The 12,607-nt window shown below is 38.6% G+C and overlaps 3 protein-coding genes across 5 annotated transcripts in view; 1 reads left to right on the top strand and 2 right to left on the bottom strand.

Annotated features, from left to right (window-relative positions):
• Positions 1–233: 233 nt before the first annotated feature.
• LOC107192404 (fumarylacetoacetate hydrolase domain-containing protein 2A) lies at positions 234–5,746 on the bottom strand. The gene is made up of 6 exons (XM_015581648.1): positions 5,529–5,746; positions 4,237–4,398; positions 2,068–2,284; positions 1,119–1,453; positions 791–878; positions 234–705 (listed from the first exon to the last, which is right to left on the bottom strand). Exons 1-6 carry the CDS (start codon positions 5,666–5,668, stop codon positions 643–645), a joined length of 1,005 nt encoding a protein of 334 aa, XP_015437134.1. The 5' UTR covers positions 5,669–5,746; the 3' UTR covers positions 234–642.
• Positions 5,747–6,245: 499 nt separating this feature from the next.
• LOC107192403 (39S ribosomal protein L35, mitochondrial) lies at positions 6,246–7,401 on the bottom strand. The gene is made up of 4 exons (XM_015581647.1): positions 7,293–7,401; positions 6,854–7,013; positions 6,642–6,782; positions 6,246–6,571 (listed from the first exon to the last, which is right to left on the bottom strand). The coding sequence occupies exons 1-4, from the start codon at positions 7,321–7,323 to the stop codon at positions 6,340–6,342; spliced, it is 564 nt and encodes a 187-aa protein (XP_015437133.1). The 5' UTR covers positions 7,324–7,401; the 3' UTR covers positions 6,246–6,339.
• LOC107192402 (MICOS complex subunit Mic60) overlaps positions 7,340–12,607 on the top strand; it is a 39,262-nt gene continuing 33,994 nt past the window's right edge. For 2 of the 3 annotated variants that reach the window (XM_015581644.1, XM_015581645.1), the window contains exons 1-9: positions 7,340–7,465; positions 7,829–7,914; positions 8,267–8,335; positions 8,714–8,926; positions 8,983–9,026; positions 9,222–9,323; positions 9,415–9,622; positions 9,696–10,107; positions 10,189–10,323. In XM_015581644.1, the coding sequence (XP_015437130.1) occupies positions 7,412–7,465; positions 7,829–7,914; positions 8,267–8,335; positions 8,714–8,926; positions 8,983–9,026; positions 9,222–9,323; positions 9,415–9,622; positions 9,696–10,107; positions 10,189–10,323 (1,323 nt within the window). In that variant the 5' untranslated portion in view covers positions 7,340–7,411. The remainder of the gene's footprint in view (positions 7,466–7,828; positions 7,915–8,266; positions 8,336–8,713; positions 8,927–8,982; positions 9,027–9,221; positions 9,324–9,414; positions 9,623–9,695; positions 10,108–10,188; positions 10,324–12,607) is intronic. The other variant, XM_015581646.1, reaches the window with a different exon arrangement.

Below are 12,607 nucleotides of genomic sequence, written 5' to 3'. Positions count from 1 at the left end.
GATTTAAACTGAAATTCTTTGCTCGAATTCAGACAATTGTGAGTAGGTAGCTCGACTCGACAGTTCCAAAACACGAAAACTCAAATTTCTGACAAATTTTGGTGACACCGACCGTAATAACTTTGAAACTTTTGACAACGATGTTGTAGTTTTCATTGTGGCAAGTGACTGTCAGATTGCTATAGTAGAGTGGTAAACCATTTTAAAAGGGTACAATGGAGTTGATCGCAATGTTTCCTCTAAAAATATTTTAATTGAAGTTCACAGAGTTTGGTAAAAAAAGAAACAATCGCGATAAAAAAGACGCATATAGTAAATTGATATTTTCCAGAAACAGTCTTGTAGTAATTGTACAAGTACATAAAATTCAGTGCCCGGGATGTGTGAATGCATTTAGGCTTCTGTTTAATCTTTCACGAAGACCGCCCGTTGACATGAACTTCTTGTTCCGATAGTTATTGACATCATTATGCGGACACATCGACATTTATTTTGTTTGTCCCGAATCGTTTCCATCCTCTCATAATCGAGCACTGAACCTGTTCAGAACGGACCGTGATTTATCCGCACGTTCTGACGATGATTTCGGTCCTGAAACGTTTCAGGGCAAATCGCTCCTGTACACCCTCTCCAGGCATCAGATCAGAGAACTTTGTTCCTCAGGCGCCCCAAGCTCTCTATTTCCGTTTCTAATACGTCCCCACGCTAAATAATACAAACGTAATATCAATTCGACCGTATGAATTTTCTCTGGTACCTAATAGAACAAGAAACCGTGAATTTATTGTACCTGTAGAAACTCCGGTGGTTTACGAGTGAAACCAACGCCAGCTGGCGTACCAGTTAGAATCACGTCTCCCGGTAGCAGAGTCATAAATCTAGAAGACAAGATTACGTATTCAATGAAGTTGCTATAGGCTATTTTTGTAATATTGTATTACTACAAAAGTAGCTCACTAGCTTTTGTTGTTATTACCTAATACCAACTACCTAGAGCGATTATTGCTGGAACTACCTAGTTCCAGCAATAATCGCGATATAATTCTAGAAACATCAAACCAAAATTAAATATGCTGGTCTAAAACGGTAGCTGAAACTTTCACTAAAAGTTTACTCACTGTGAAATGTAGGCAACAATCTCGTGGGGCTTGAAGATCAATTCACTGGTGTTTCCATCTTGCTTGATGTTACCATTTACCCATGTTTTTACAGACAAATTGTTGATGTCGCATACAGATTCTTTGGTGACCACAGCCGGCCCCAAGGGACAGAACGTGTCCATGGCTTTTCCCAGGAGGAACTGGCCGCCATTTCTCTTTGACTTTTGCCAGTCCCGCGCCGTAATATCCTGCGCCACTGTATAACCGAAAATACAATCCTCCCCTTCGTCATTTTTCAGTGCTTTACACTTTTTGCCGATTACTATCGCGAGTTCGGCCTCCCAGTCGACTTTCTGCCGGAATAATTACAAGAGAACCATCAATAAAAAGAGTACATCCCTCGGTATTCTCAGTTCCGAATCCTTTAACCACGTACCATGCTGGTAATTAAAGGTATGAGTATGTATATTGAAAACGAAAGTGCCAGAATACACTCAAGAGAAACACGACAAGTATGGGGTCTATGTGATTTAACTAATCGACTCACTGAACATCCTCTGTTAATAAAAATCTATTGTTGAATGTTAATATGCAACTTATCCGCAATTCAGTGATTAGTAACGGTCATACTAGTATATTCGATATTGAAAGTCTGTTAGCTGTGAGTTACATCCAGTAAGTTATATTTCAACAAACGGGCAAAAGGAAAAAATGGGGGAATACCGCTACTGTTCCTCCGCTAAAACAGAGTATTCAGTCTACAAGTGAAACGATAGACTCGAATTCGAATCCAGTAAATCCGGATTGATTCTTCCCTTCTTTCTCTCTGTACGATTAGATGCTTCTATTTATAACTTTCGAAAGTCCGTTAACGCGTTGCATAATCGACGCGACTAAATATAAACGGTCACGAGTGTTACTGTGCCGCCTTCACAGACTAAAATCACGCTGTCGCTCTTGAACTTACTTCCGAAATCGGGGGTAGCATAATGTTGTCGCGCGGGCCAATAATGTTGCTCGGGAATTTGCTAAAAACTACTGGCGATTCCGGCGGCGATAGACCTTGCTCTTTGCAGTGGCCGCTATAGTTAAGCCCGACACACGCCAATTTGTCCATCCGTGTTACTGGCGCCAGAAAGTTCACGTCTGCTTCTGGTATGATGCTTCGTCCCTCGGCCACTATTCTATAAATCAATCGTTAATCTTTCATTGTTTCGTCGACAAAGTCTAGTATTCTTCTAAATTCTCTATCTCAATATCATGATTAGCATAAGTAGCCATTAATTGGTGGGGTATAATTTTGTTAGTGAAATTATATTCGTTGTAGTCACGAGTACCGAGAACATTTGTTTGTGAATTTGTTGTGCTTTAGTGTTTTTAACGGGGAGAACACCATGCACGTGGTGTGTTTGTGTATGTACAGTATTTTTTTTTTTACGAACATCTTACAATTCGTCAAATTGTCTCTTAAGTACTCCTCGGGAGTACATGGGAAAACAGCGGCAAGTCCCGAAACATGCTTATCGTCTGTTGATACGGTCGTTATCTTAAGAGATCAGGAACATTAATGAAGAATATACAGCATAAAGTACAAAATTGTAATGTGACGTGGAGGCACGTACATGAAAAGGTAGAACCTCTTTAACATCGACGGTTCCTTTAACAAAAATGACAAATTCATTCTAACGATTCTAATTCTGTTAATGGCATCACGTAAAATAGTTGTAAAATGATGTGTAATCGTTACAAAAATCTTCATATGATATACAGAAGATCAAAACGATATGCACCATATAATCTAACGACGACTTCTGAAACTACCATTCTAAGTATCAACACTGATTCATCAGAATCGTATCCTCTAAAAACTCTAAACGTATCAAGCAATATTTTCAAATTGCATTCCATCAGAGTAGTAACGCGAGAATCGAACAGGTGCAGAGTTACCTGGGTTGTATTACGTAAATAAAAAACTAGTGGAGATATCCCTGGCTGTTGATTGAGAACGGACAAATTACGGAAACAAGACCGAGCAACACGCGACAGTTGGTTCTTCCAATTATGATGTAACAGGATATGATAGAGTAAATGATACCGAAGATTTGATTTATGTTACCAACGCGGTAAGGAGATTTATCGAGTGGTATGATCGTTGATCGGAATCATTAACCGCCGTCGAAGATTATCTGTAAAAACGTTCGGAATATAAGTCAATTATTCACGCGAAATACATATAGCTCTTTATCTTGCAAACAAAAGCTTCGATAAGATTCGCGGCAGCAAACGAACCCTCATACGGTTGTAATTAGGTACAGCTGGTTCGACAAAGTTTAGTTTATAATATATTAGTTATTAAAGATCGTTAAACAATTGTACACCGGATGGACCATAAGTCTCCGATGTGTAACAAGTTTTTAAAAGCGTGTAGTAAGTTACTTTTTGCTTACGCGGTTCGATTCTGTGTCTCATGTTATACACACAACGTGTATGGTTTTCATATTCGAACTAGGGATACACAGACATAAGAAAATTAATATTCATACGAAGAAAGGCGTGTCAGGGGTTCACAATTAACAAAAATAATTGTCACACTTCCAATGAAACGAACCTTTCTATCGTAGCCCACAGGTCGATATCGTCTTCCCTGGTGAAAAAATGATTCTACGTTGAAACAAAAGGTGGAATAATAATTTTAAGTACAGATCTATCAATGCTATTTTGCCTGTCTACAAGCATCATGATTTCACGGACCATAGTTAGTGGAAATTCTTCGTTTGTATGATTTAAAAAAAAGCCATTTTATTAAAAAATGATTGCGTTAAAAGTTATAACCTACGTACAGGGTGGCTTGAAAGTTGGAAACAGATCATATTAACATAATGGGCTGCGTATGTCTCAGTGAAATTTACATGAATCACCCTGTACATGTACATGTACACCACGCCCATATGTCAGTAATTAATTAAATTTTCGTCGATCTTATCGCCAGCCGCAATGAATCGTTTTGTTTGATTTTGCCTTAATAATGTATACATCATTTCTCTATCAATCAATGGGCTCGGCGCGACAGTTGGCGATACGGATATGCTTATCACGAGTTTGCCCATTTGTCCGGACGTTGTTTCGCCATGCCTACCTTTTGGCCTTTTTCAAAAGGTCATCGCCACCTTCGAGGAACTTTTTCAACGTGTTGGGGATCCGCGAGTCGACCGCGGACACGGCAATTATGTCACCACCCTGTTTCAATTGCACCCCTAAGTGCTGGGGTCCCCCGTTCTTGCTGACGAACTGCACGAACCTGAAGAAAAAACGACAGAACATATTTGAAATATCGTAATTTCTTATCACCAACATTTCACGGCTTTCAGAAGTTTCTAAGTGTGTAAAATATCTCCAGAAACTTAAGGTTTGGTCAATCAATATTAGAACGCCCTCCACAATGTGGAAGAATATTTCATTTTATATTTCAATTTTCTGATGTTTTCCTTATATTGTTATTCGTAGTATACGCCGCTGGTTGTGCTAAACAGGTTTCCGTGAAAGTGAAGACTTAATTCGTCTTCGGTGTTCACTTGTGTCTGTTGAAGAACAGAAAAACTACCAAGGTCGCTCATTACTATACTGGACACGTAGTGTCTACGAGGCATATATTACGAGTATCCCAAAAAAATATTTCAATGGAGATTATATTTTTCAAGTGGCAAAGCCCTGAATGTAGGAAATTTAGTTTATAAAAATATATATAATATATTAATAATTCTTATTAATACTATGGTTTCATTTGTGTGCCTCATATTTCATATTTGCCCTAACTTAATAGTACATACGCTTATATACTTCGACCAACAATTCAAGCCGGAGTATACAAACTAGAAGTACGAATTCGTGTTAATGAACGCCTCCTCAAACGGCACGTATTGCATATGCCAGTCAGTGACTTCACGAGTTTGGCTATCGATCAGGTGGAAGAACCTTAAGAACTTGTCGGGAATTAATTATACACATGGAGGACCATTACATTGTAACGTTAATAGAGTACTTTTCCGTGTAATGTGAAATATGAAGTAAAAATTAATTAGGTGATTGTCTACTGAATTTGGAACACCTATCCCCTCCAAACACACTACTGAATCGAACTATCTTACATTTTTTCAGAATTTTGTAATGTACGATTCGAACGAAAATATGAATGCAATCGTCTACTAACATGAGATATTTTCGAAACAAATAAATTCCCGGTCTTGATACCATAGGAGAGTAAACAAAAAGACATGTAGAGTGAAAGCACCATACACAATAAAAAATTCTGCGCGAAGTCCGACTATCATTGAGTTTCACATCATTCTTTAAAGCCGGTCTTTTTACGGTTATTTTTAGATATTATCGTACTGTTTATCGTCTTGAAATTCATGCATAAGTTTGGCTCACCTCATGTCGAGCGTGCTGCTTACAGAGAAATTCCTGCCGGGAATGCTAGCAGCGAAATGTGTGCTGCTCTTCTCGGCGCACGAGTTTCTGAATGCGAAGCAGGCCCTGCTAAGCAATCGCAATTTGCCACGATAAGGCATTTTTTTCGATGGTAAGGTTACTTTATAAAAAAGGGGTATCGCCGGCAACCAACAAACACGAGATATTCGTCGTGAAGGACGAACTACATACGACTGAACGCGTTACGTTACGCCACTCTAGCGTTCCTCCAACCATGGAGGGGCTAACCACGTGACCCCGACAGAAAGGAATTCGGCTTTAAATGCAGTCGATGATCGATTTGGTTGTGATTACCGTGCGCAATAACAAAGAATTGCTGGTATTACTTGATAAAAAATGAAATTTGATAACATATTGCCTTTTTTTAATATTTGAAAGCAAAATGTAAAATGATAGTGACCATGATCGATTGGACAGCTATAGGATAGACTATTGTCTGGTACCGGTATTCTTCCGGTTACCTCACAGTGAAATTTGGAGAATTGAATGTTGAAATGTTTCGGTACAGTTTGTGACTTACACCTCTCTTTAAAAGAAATAAAAATTTGATTTTATAAATTACATCGAAATACCTACTACTTTTAATAAAATTATTAAAATATAATTGGATATCGATCCTAAAGTCCTCGATCGATAATCAAACCTTTGTTCATTGGGTTCTTATAAATGAAGAATGTGCTTTACTTTGGTACATGTTTTTAAATACAGATATCCAATACATGCCTATAACAAGCATATGCAATTCAGTTACTTAAGGTAGTGGTTTCTTTCTTGTGTAAGGGAATTCTTCACGTTGATGATATGGATTGTAGGGATCATCTACATAGTATCGTGGTCTTTTCCAGTACATTGTTACCATCTTATCCAGCAAAGTAGATTGTGTTGCATTAACAAAGACATGTCGCTTTAACCTGCTTTTTCTATTTAAACTCTTTGTCCACATTTTTGAAGTACGTCCAGCATGTGGTCTGATCCATATACCCCTGTTATTAAGTAAAGTACGTTAACAGTAATCGTAGATATCAAAGTAAATATATGGTATTTAAATCTTACCAATTTAATCTATAAAATCGTTTAGTTACAGCTTTTACAGTCTTCCTTTTGCCGTTTTTGAGGGAGAACTTTATAACTGTTCTTGCAGGTGTTATAACAGGTAAGGTCATTGGAATTATGACATTTCCTTTATGGGTCTGACTGTGAATTTTCATTAAATTATCTATTACATTTCCTGTTTAATACTTTACATTTTCAACTAACAATCATACCTCAGTACTGTTTTTTGCTCAATGTTGCCAACATTGTTCCATCTGTTGAGAATAGAAGAAAGTGCACCAAAGTATCTTTGTTGCACATTTTGAATAAGAGGACTCTGCTTACGAATTAAAGCATTTGTCAAATTAGCCACATTAGGACGAGTAACAATCCCTAAAACAAATTAAACAAAACAAACATCAAAATCATTTTAATGTGAGATTTCCGAGGTTTCAATTAACGCGCTTTCGGTTCAGTTCCGGCATTTCTTGTGTCAACCGAAGTGGTTCTTCCACTTAGACGAACATAACCTATAAGATATGAACTTATGCCAATATCAGGTAGCGGTTTATCGAATTTAATCGACTAATGAATTAAAATGATGCCAACGGGCTACTGCTTAGTTAAAGAGAGGCAGTGGTGGTAAAATCACGAAAAGCGGACACTACGTACCTTGAAACGCGGTACTAACAATACGCAGCATTCTTCTTTTCGTCAGGTTCCGTCGGTGACCAGCTGTTTTGTGCCGTCGTTCCCTTTTTCCTTTGGCTGCCTGATCGGCCACCCGAAAGATGTTCCGAATTGGATTAAAATTTCCGTGCAACGGTCTAAACAGGGTACGTGAAGTAAGTACGAGTAAATCGTCGTGTTTGTGCGGGTTCAGTGTTTTAGCGGCACGCAAGTTTAAGGAAAAATACAAATGAAATGTGGATAAAGAACGTTTGGCACTCCGTGCCCACTGATTATTGCCGCGACGTTTCTCTTGATAATATTTAATTTCCTGTCATTGTTTCTGACTGTCTTTGCGAGAAACAGTCTGTGGTTCGAATAAGAAATCGTAGTTGTGTCATATTGAGAACGTTTTCGCGAGTTGTCAGTGAATATTCTCGTGGACAAGACCAAGGTTGCCCACCTCGTGTGACAAGATGGCTTAAAATTAGGAGCTTACATAATTCCAGAGGATTTCATTGACACCGTTGTCCTTGCAGGTCAAAAAACACGGTTCCACCACACTCTGCTTGTCAACCAGGTGCTACGAAACACGTACGCGAGTCAAATGCGAGCCGGAATGGAGGTAAGTAAACGAATTTTCTGTCTGTTTGGTTACACATTTTTACAGTTGTCAAAGGTGTCATTGTCTCTAAGGAAATGAATCATTTGGTTCTTTCTCTTTTTTGCGTCTTCAAGTACTTATTTAGACAAATAATTATAAGATTCTTATTTGTTCTAAGTCAACTTTGGGTTAGGTTTAGATTGGGTTAGGTCTGACACATATATGTATCTCATTTGAATCAATCATACAATTTTTTAAACCTAAAAATAAACTTACATATATTTCGTTGTGTAATATTGAGATGCATGTTTTGAATTTTAAATTGATCTGGGGAAATGAGAATACTTTATGCGAGCTCAGTTGTATGTTTTAGGTTTTTCAGGGATGTCAAACTTACGTCCAGAATATCTGGACATAGGTATTCAACCGACTCATCAAAGAGGTATTCAGAATTTGGATCTAAATGTAATGTTCCTTATGTGTTACATAAGAAAATTGCATGCATGTTTTGTTTTGGCGCAAGAAATTATTTTCCTTTGGTTGTTAATATTATTATAACAGGTTTAAGCACTGGTAATAAAATATATATATTGTTAGCACCATCCGTTATGCACTGTTTTAACTTTAAAGGCAATGTATTTACTTATAAATGTATACATAAACAACTGTAAATTTATGATTTTGAGTATTTATAAGCTTCTTATAATTTATTCATTGTAAATCAATTTCAGTCTCTATTTTCTTGTTATTTGTTATGCTGTATGAATTAATATTCTATTGAAATGTATATTAAACATATTTAATCATTTCTTCTAAAAAGTGAAAAGAGTCGTGGTGGAGGAGCTTTGTTAACTCTGACTGCTGTGGCAATAGGAGCTTCAGGAGTATTATTTTATGCAAAAAATAATCCAGAATTCCGTGCGACTCTTGAGGGATGGATACCAGGCACGGACAAAACAATTCAGATCATCTTTCAGGAGGAGTCATCCTATTTGGAGTTCATTCGTACATTCTTTGAAACACTCAAACAAACGTAAGTTCAAATAATGTAAAATAGGAACAGTAATGTAATTGAAGTTTTCTTTTCAGGATAATAACAACGATTTTCGGAGATGGTTCAGAAAAAGAAACAGGTCAGCCATTTGAAAAACGTATTGATTGCATGAATCTTCAAGATTACATACGTGAGCTCCTCAACATTCCTTTCCTCCAGTTTCTTTTCCCTTTAATTGCTAAGCATAAAGAAATAAATTTTTCTATAAAAATGTGTTATTTCTAGTCACAATTATTTTGCTTACTAACAATTGATAATAACATGTGTACTGTAGCGCCAAAACCAGCATTTGTACCACTGGTCGATAAGAAGGAACCACCTATTAATGAACCTTATACTGAAATAAGATTAAGTAAAGGGGAAGAAATCGAAGTTGGTATGTTTTCTTTTGTGTAGTACATGATTTATATAATCTGAATTTTCTAGACTGACGTAAAAATAAATAAATGTACGTGACGTATGTTTAGTCGCTGAGAAGCCTACACCACCTAGTAAAGATGTGCCTAAAGAACTGATGCCAGAAAGTCTGGTGGATCTGGAAACCTCGTGTGGTCAAACTGCATCCAAAGCGATCCAGGCTTATCTCCAAGCAACATGCGCTATTCAAGACTATAATCAAGATGTAATAAAAGTCGTGGAGAGTGTCGATAGCGCCGGTAGCGTAGTATGGCACAGGTAAATTCCTTGAAAATTACTTTATACCGTCTGTCCAGTTTGATAAACGCAATCCAATATTTTTATATTACAGATTAAAAGAGGCATCGGAAAAGAGGAAAAAATCGATTCAGGAGGCGGAGGGACGCGCGAACGAGGCAGTGGATTCTCTGAAGAAGATGATGTTTCTAATTGATGATCCTAAATTCGAGGCACCGTCGCATATGAAAACAGCCGCCAAGAGAAATATTAAGAAAATCGTGGCCGATGTCGATGATGCTAAGAAGAAATATGAGACGGAAGTGCAAAGCGCTAACTTAGCGGAGCGTTATTGGAACCAGGTTAAATCCGCCCGTGAAAATCTTAACGAGGAGCTGCAGATCCTATTCCCGGATATTAATATCCATGAAAAGAAGTTAGCCATTGATGAAGACTCGTTTGATTTATTCGTCCTCCATATGTATAATAAAGTGAATAGTCTTCAGAAGGAATTAGCGAGGATGAGGGTAAGTGTTTCTCACCTTTTCAGACATTCGATCCTTCAATTTCTTAATATTTATACGCATGTGCTTATTTTAATGTTACAGACAGTCAATGAGGGTAAATTGAAGGCAGCGTTGAATGCGACCGGCGATACAGCTACCCAAGAGAAACTGGACACGTTAGTGTGCCTGGAGCTGGAGAAAGAGAAGTTAATACTCGAGGAGGAGTTGAGTAAAAAGGTAGAAAAATTAACCGTACTGTCGTTTAAGTGCCTAATACAGGGAATGACTAACTTTTACGGTTCGAGTGAAGTATACGCGGTTTCTATGCGGCAGTATCGCGGTCGCATTAATTCGTTTATTTCGTCGTATATCTGAATGAAATAAAGCAAAACTTTTAGATAAAGCTGAAAAAGATTCGAAGCTCGCCTATGGCGCGGTGATAACTCATATGTGTTACCGCGGAAATTCAAATTTATGTTTTCACGTGCTTACCGTTAGAGAATTATTGCAGCCGCGGGAATATTTAGACCGCATCCAAAATAAAACGCGAATCACTTCGGACTGTACGTATAAAAGTTGAAATTACCGTGATATTCTATATAGGGTATCGAAACGAATTCAAGCAGCGTGTTATTTTCTCCATTACGCACCATACTCTGGCTCATAATAAGGAAGCACGTAAAAATTATGTATAACGTAGTAGGATCAATGCCATGTAAAATTACAGATATAAATATTACAAATTACGTACAAGCTTAGAGATGCAATTCCCTTTTACATCTAGAATACATACATTCATGCAAACTCACCGTTTCTACAACTTCTCTCGTAACAAGTATTTTAGTAGATTGGTATAATTAAACTTTATTTTTAATTGGACATGATAAATGTATAAACACCCATCGCCCAGTTACATTTCGGGCTCAGGATATCCGGTCTGTAGATATACTCGGGGAGATAAAAGGCATCACTTTGATTCTGTTCTGACGTGCATACAGGGTGTCATACAAATAAACGGTTTAGTGACCACATGGTTACAGATTTTATTATCGTTTTGCAATTAGACAATTTGTCACGGAACAGAGTGAAAAAGGGGCGTGCAATATTCAATATGCTTCCGGAGGTATAGGTCGTTCCTTTTTATCCAGTCGGTGTACAGAAGCGTTTTATGGTACACATGAAGGGTTTGGCATTCGAAAAAGCCGGGGTATACTGTCGCTGGCATTATGTATGCATACACATGGGGATGTGGCGTATCCCATATCCTGCAATTGTGCATGTACCTGTCTATATCAGTCGTTTTGGCACGGGGCGAGTGGGGCTCGCGCGGGGTTCTGCAACTCTTTGGCTTTTTATCTATTTCCATTTGGCCGGTGGCCAACATTTCGCCAGTGGAAGGCAATATTATCTTTTTAGACTAGCCACCGCGATATATCCGACGTGTACCGGACCAAGGTATCGCGAGGAAACCACTATGACCCGCGCTGTCGTCATAGTTGTCTTTGCCGATCTATACCAGACACGTCCCACGCTCTCGATTTCCTCGGGAGTAATGACATTCTGACTACTTCGTGGCACTCGCAAAGTAGATATACGTATACAAGGTGGGCCAAATGTCACTAGCCATTTCAATGCTCACTGAAACGTCAATACATACTGGATTGGTTCACTGGAGGGTATGGAAGACGATAGGTGATAACTTTCGGCCCATCCTGTACAGTGTAAGCGATAAAGGGAACCCGGCGATTTTTTCTTTCAAATTTCCGTACTGAAAATTGCCGAATCGGAAAATTATACTCCCGTCTGAATATTATACGTATTTAAGTACATTCGAATGGATAAATTAGTTTTGTGTAGCAATTTATGGGAATTTTGGAAAAAGGAATTGTACAGTCTGGGGTGTGCAAGACGTAAAGAAAAAACTGTTTCGTATAGGCGATGAAAAGGGACGCGAGTAGAGTTGAAATCACGCGGAACAGGAAGCACCGACCGAGTTGGTCTTCAACGATTCTTAACCGCCTCACTTTACGATCCGCCATGCTTTTTTACGACTTTCGCGTCACGAGGAAACTCGCCGAACGGCGGTATGAAAGTCTTAAACGACGACCCGGAGGACTTTCCAGATTATTCACGAACGGACCTAACCCTTCCTGTTCCGCGGTTAAAAGTGGTCCGATGAAATTTTCATCGATCGTTCACCAACTCGCGAACTTCCGTCCCCCCCCTCCCCTCACTGGGTCGCTGTTAAATATGTAACCCCGAACACGTATTTCCGGCAATTATCATTTCAAATATATTCGTTTAATCGGCGGCCATTCAGGCGGCGCGAATTCGACGTAACGTCAGAAACGCGGGGGTTATTACGGGATTAAATAAACATTGCCGTGCCTCTTATTCAAACGGGATGAATTCGGTTACTCCCGACGGGTTTTAATCATGCATCGGACGTTGTGCGGTTCGAAATCGACGTGAAATAACTCAGAGCCTGTAACGTACCTATCTTTCGGCAAACACAGAATTC

The sequence above is a fragment of the Dufourea novaeangliae genome, unplaced genomic scaffold, assembly GCF_001272555.1.
Source record: "Dufourea novaeangliae isolate 0120121106 unplaced genomic scaffold, ASM127255v1 scaffold362, whole genome shotgun sequence".
Taxonomy (NCBI): domain Eukaryota; kingdom Metazoa; phylum Arthropoda; class Insecta; order Hymenoptera; family Halictidae; genus Dufourea; species Dufourea novaeangliae.
The sequence above is the reverse complement of the archived record's forward strand: the minus strand, read 5'-3'. Positions and strand labels throughout refer to the sequence as shown.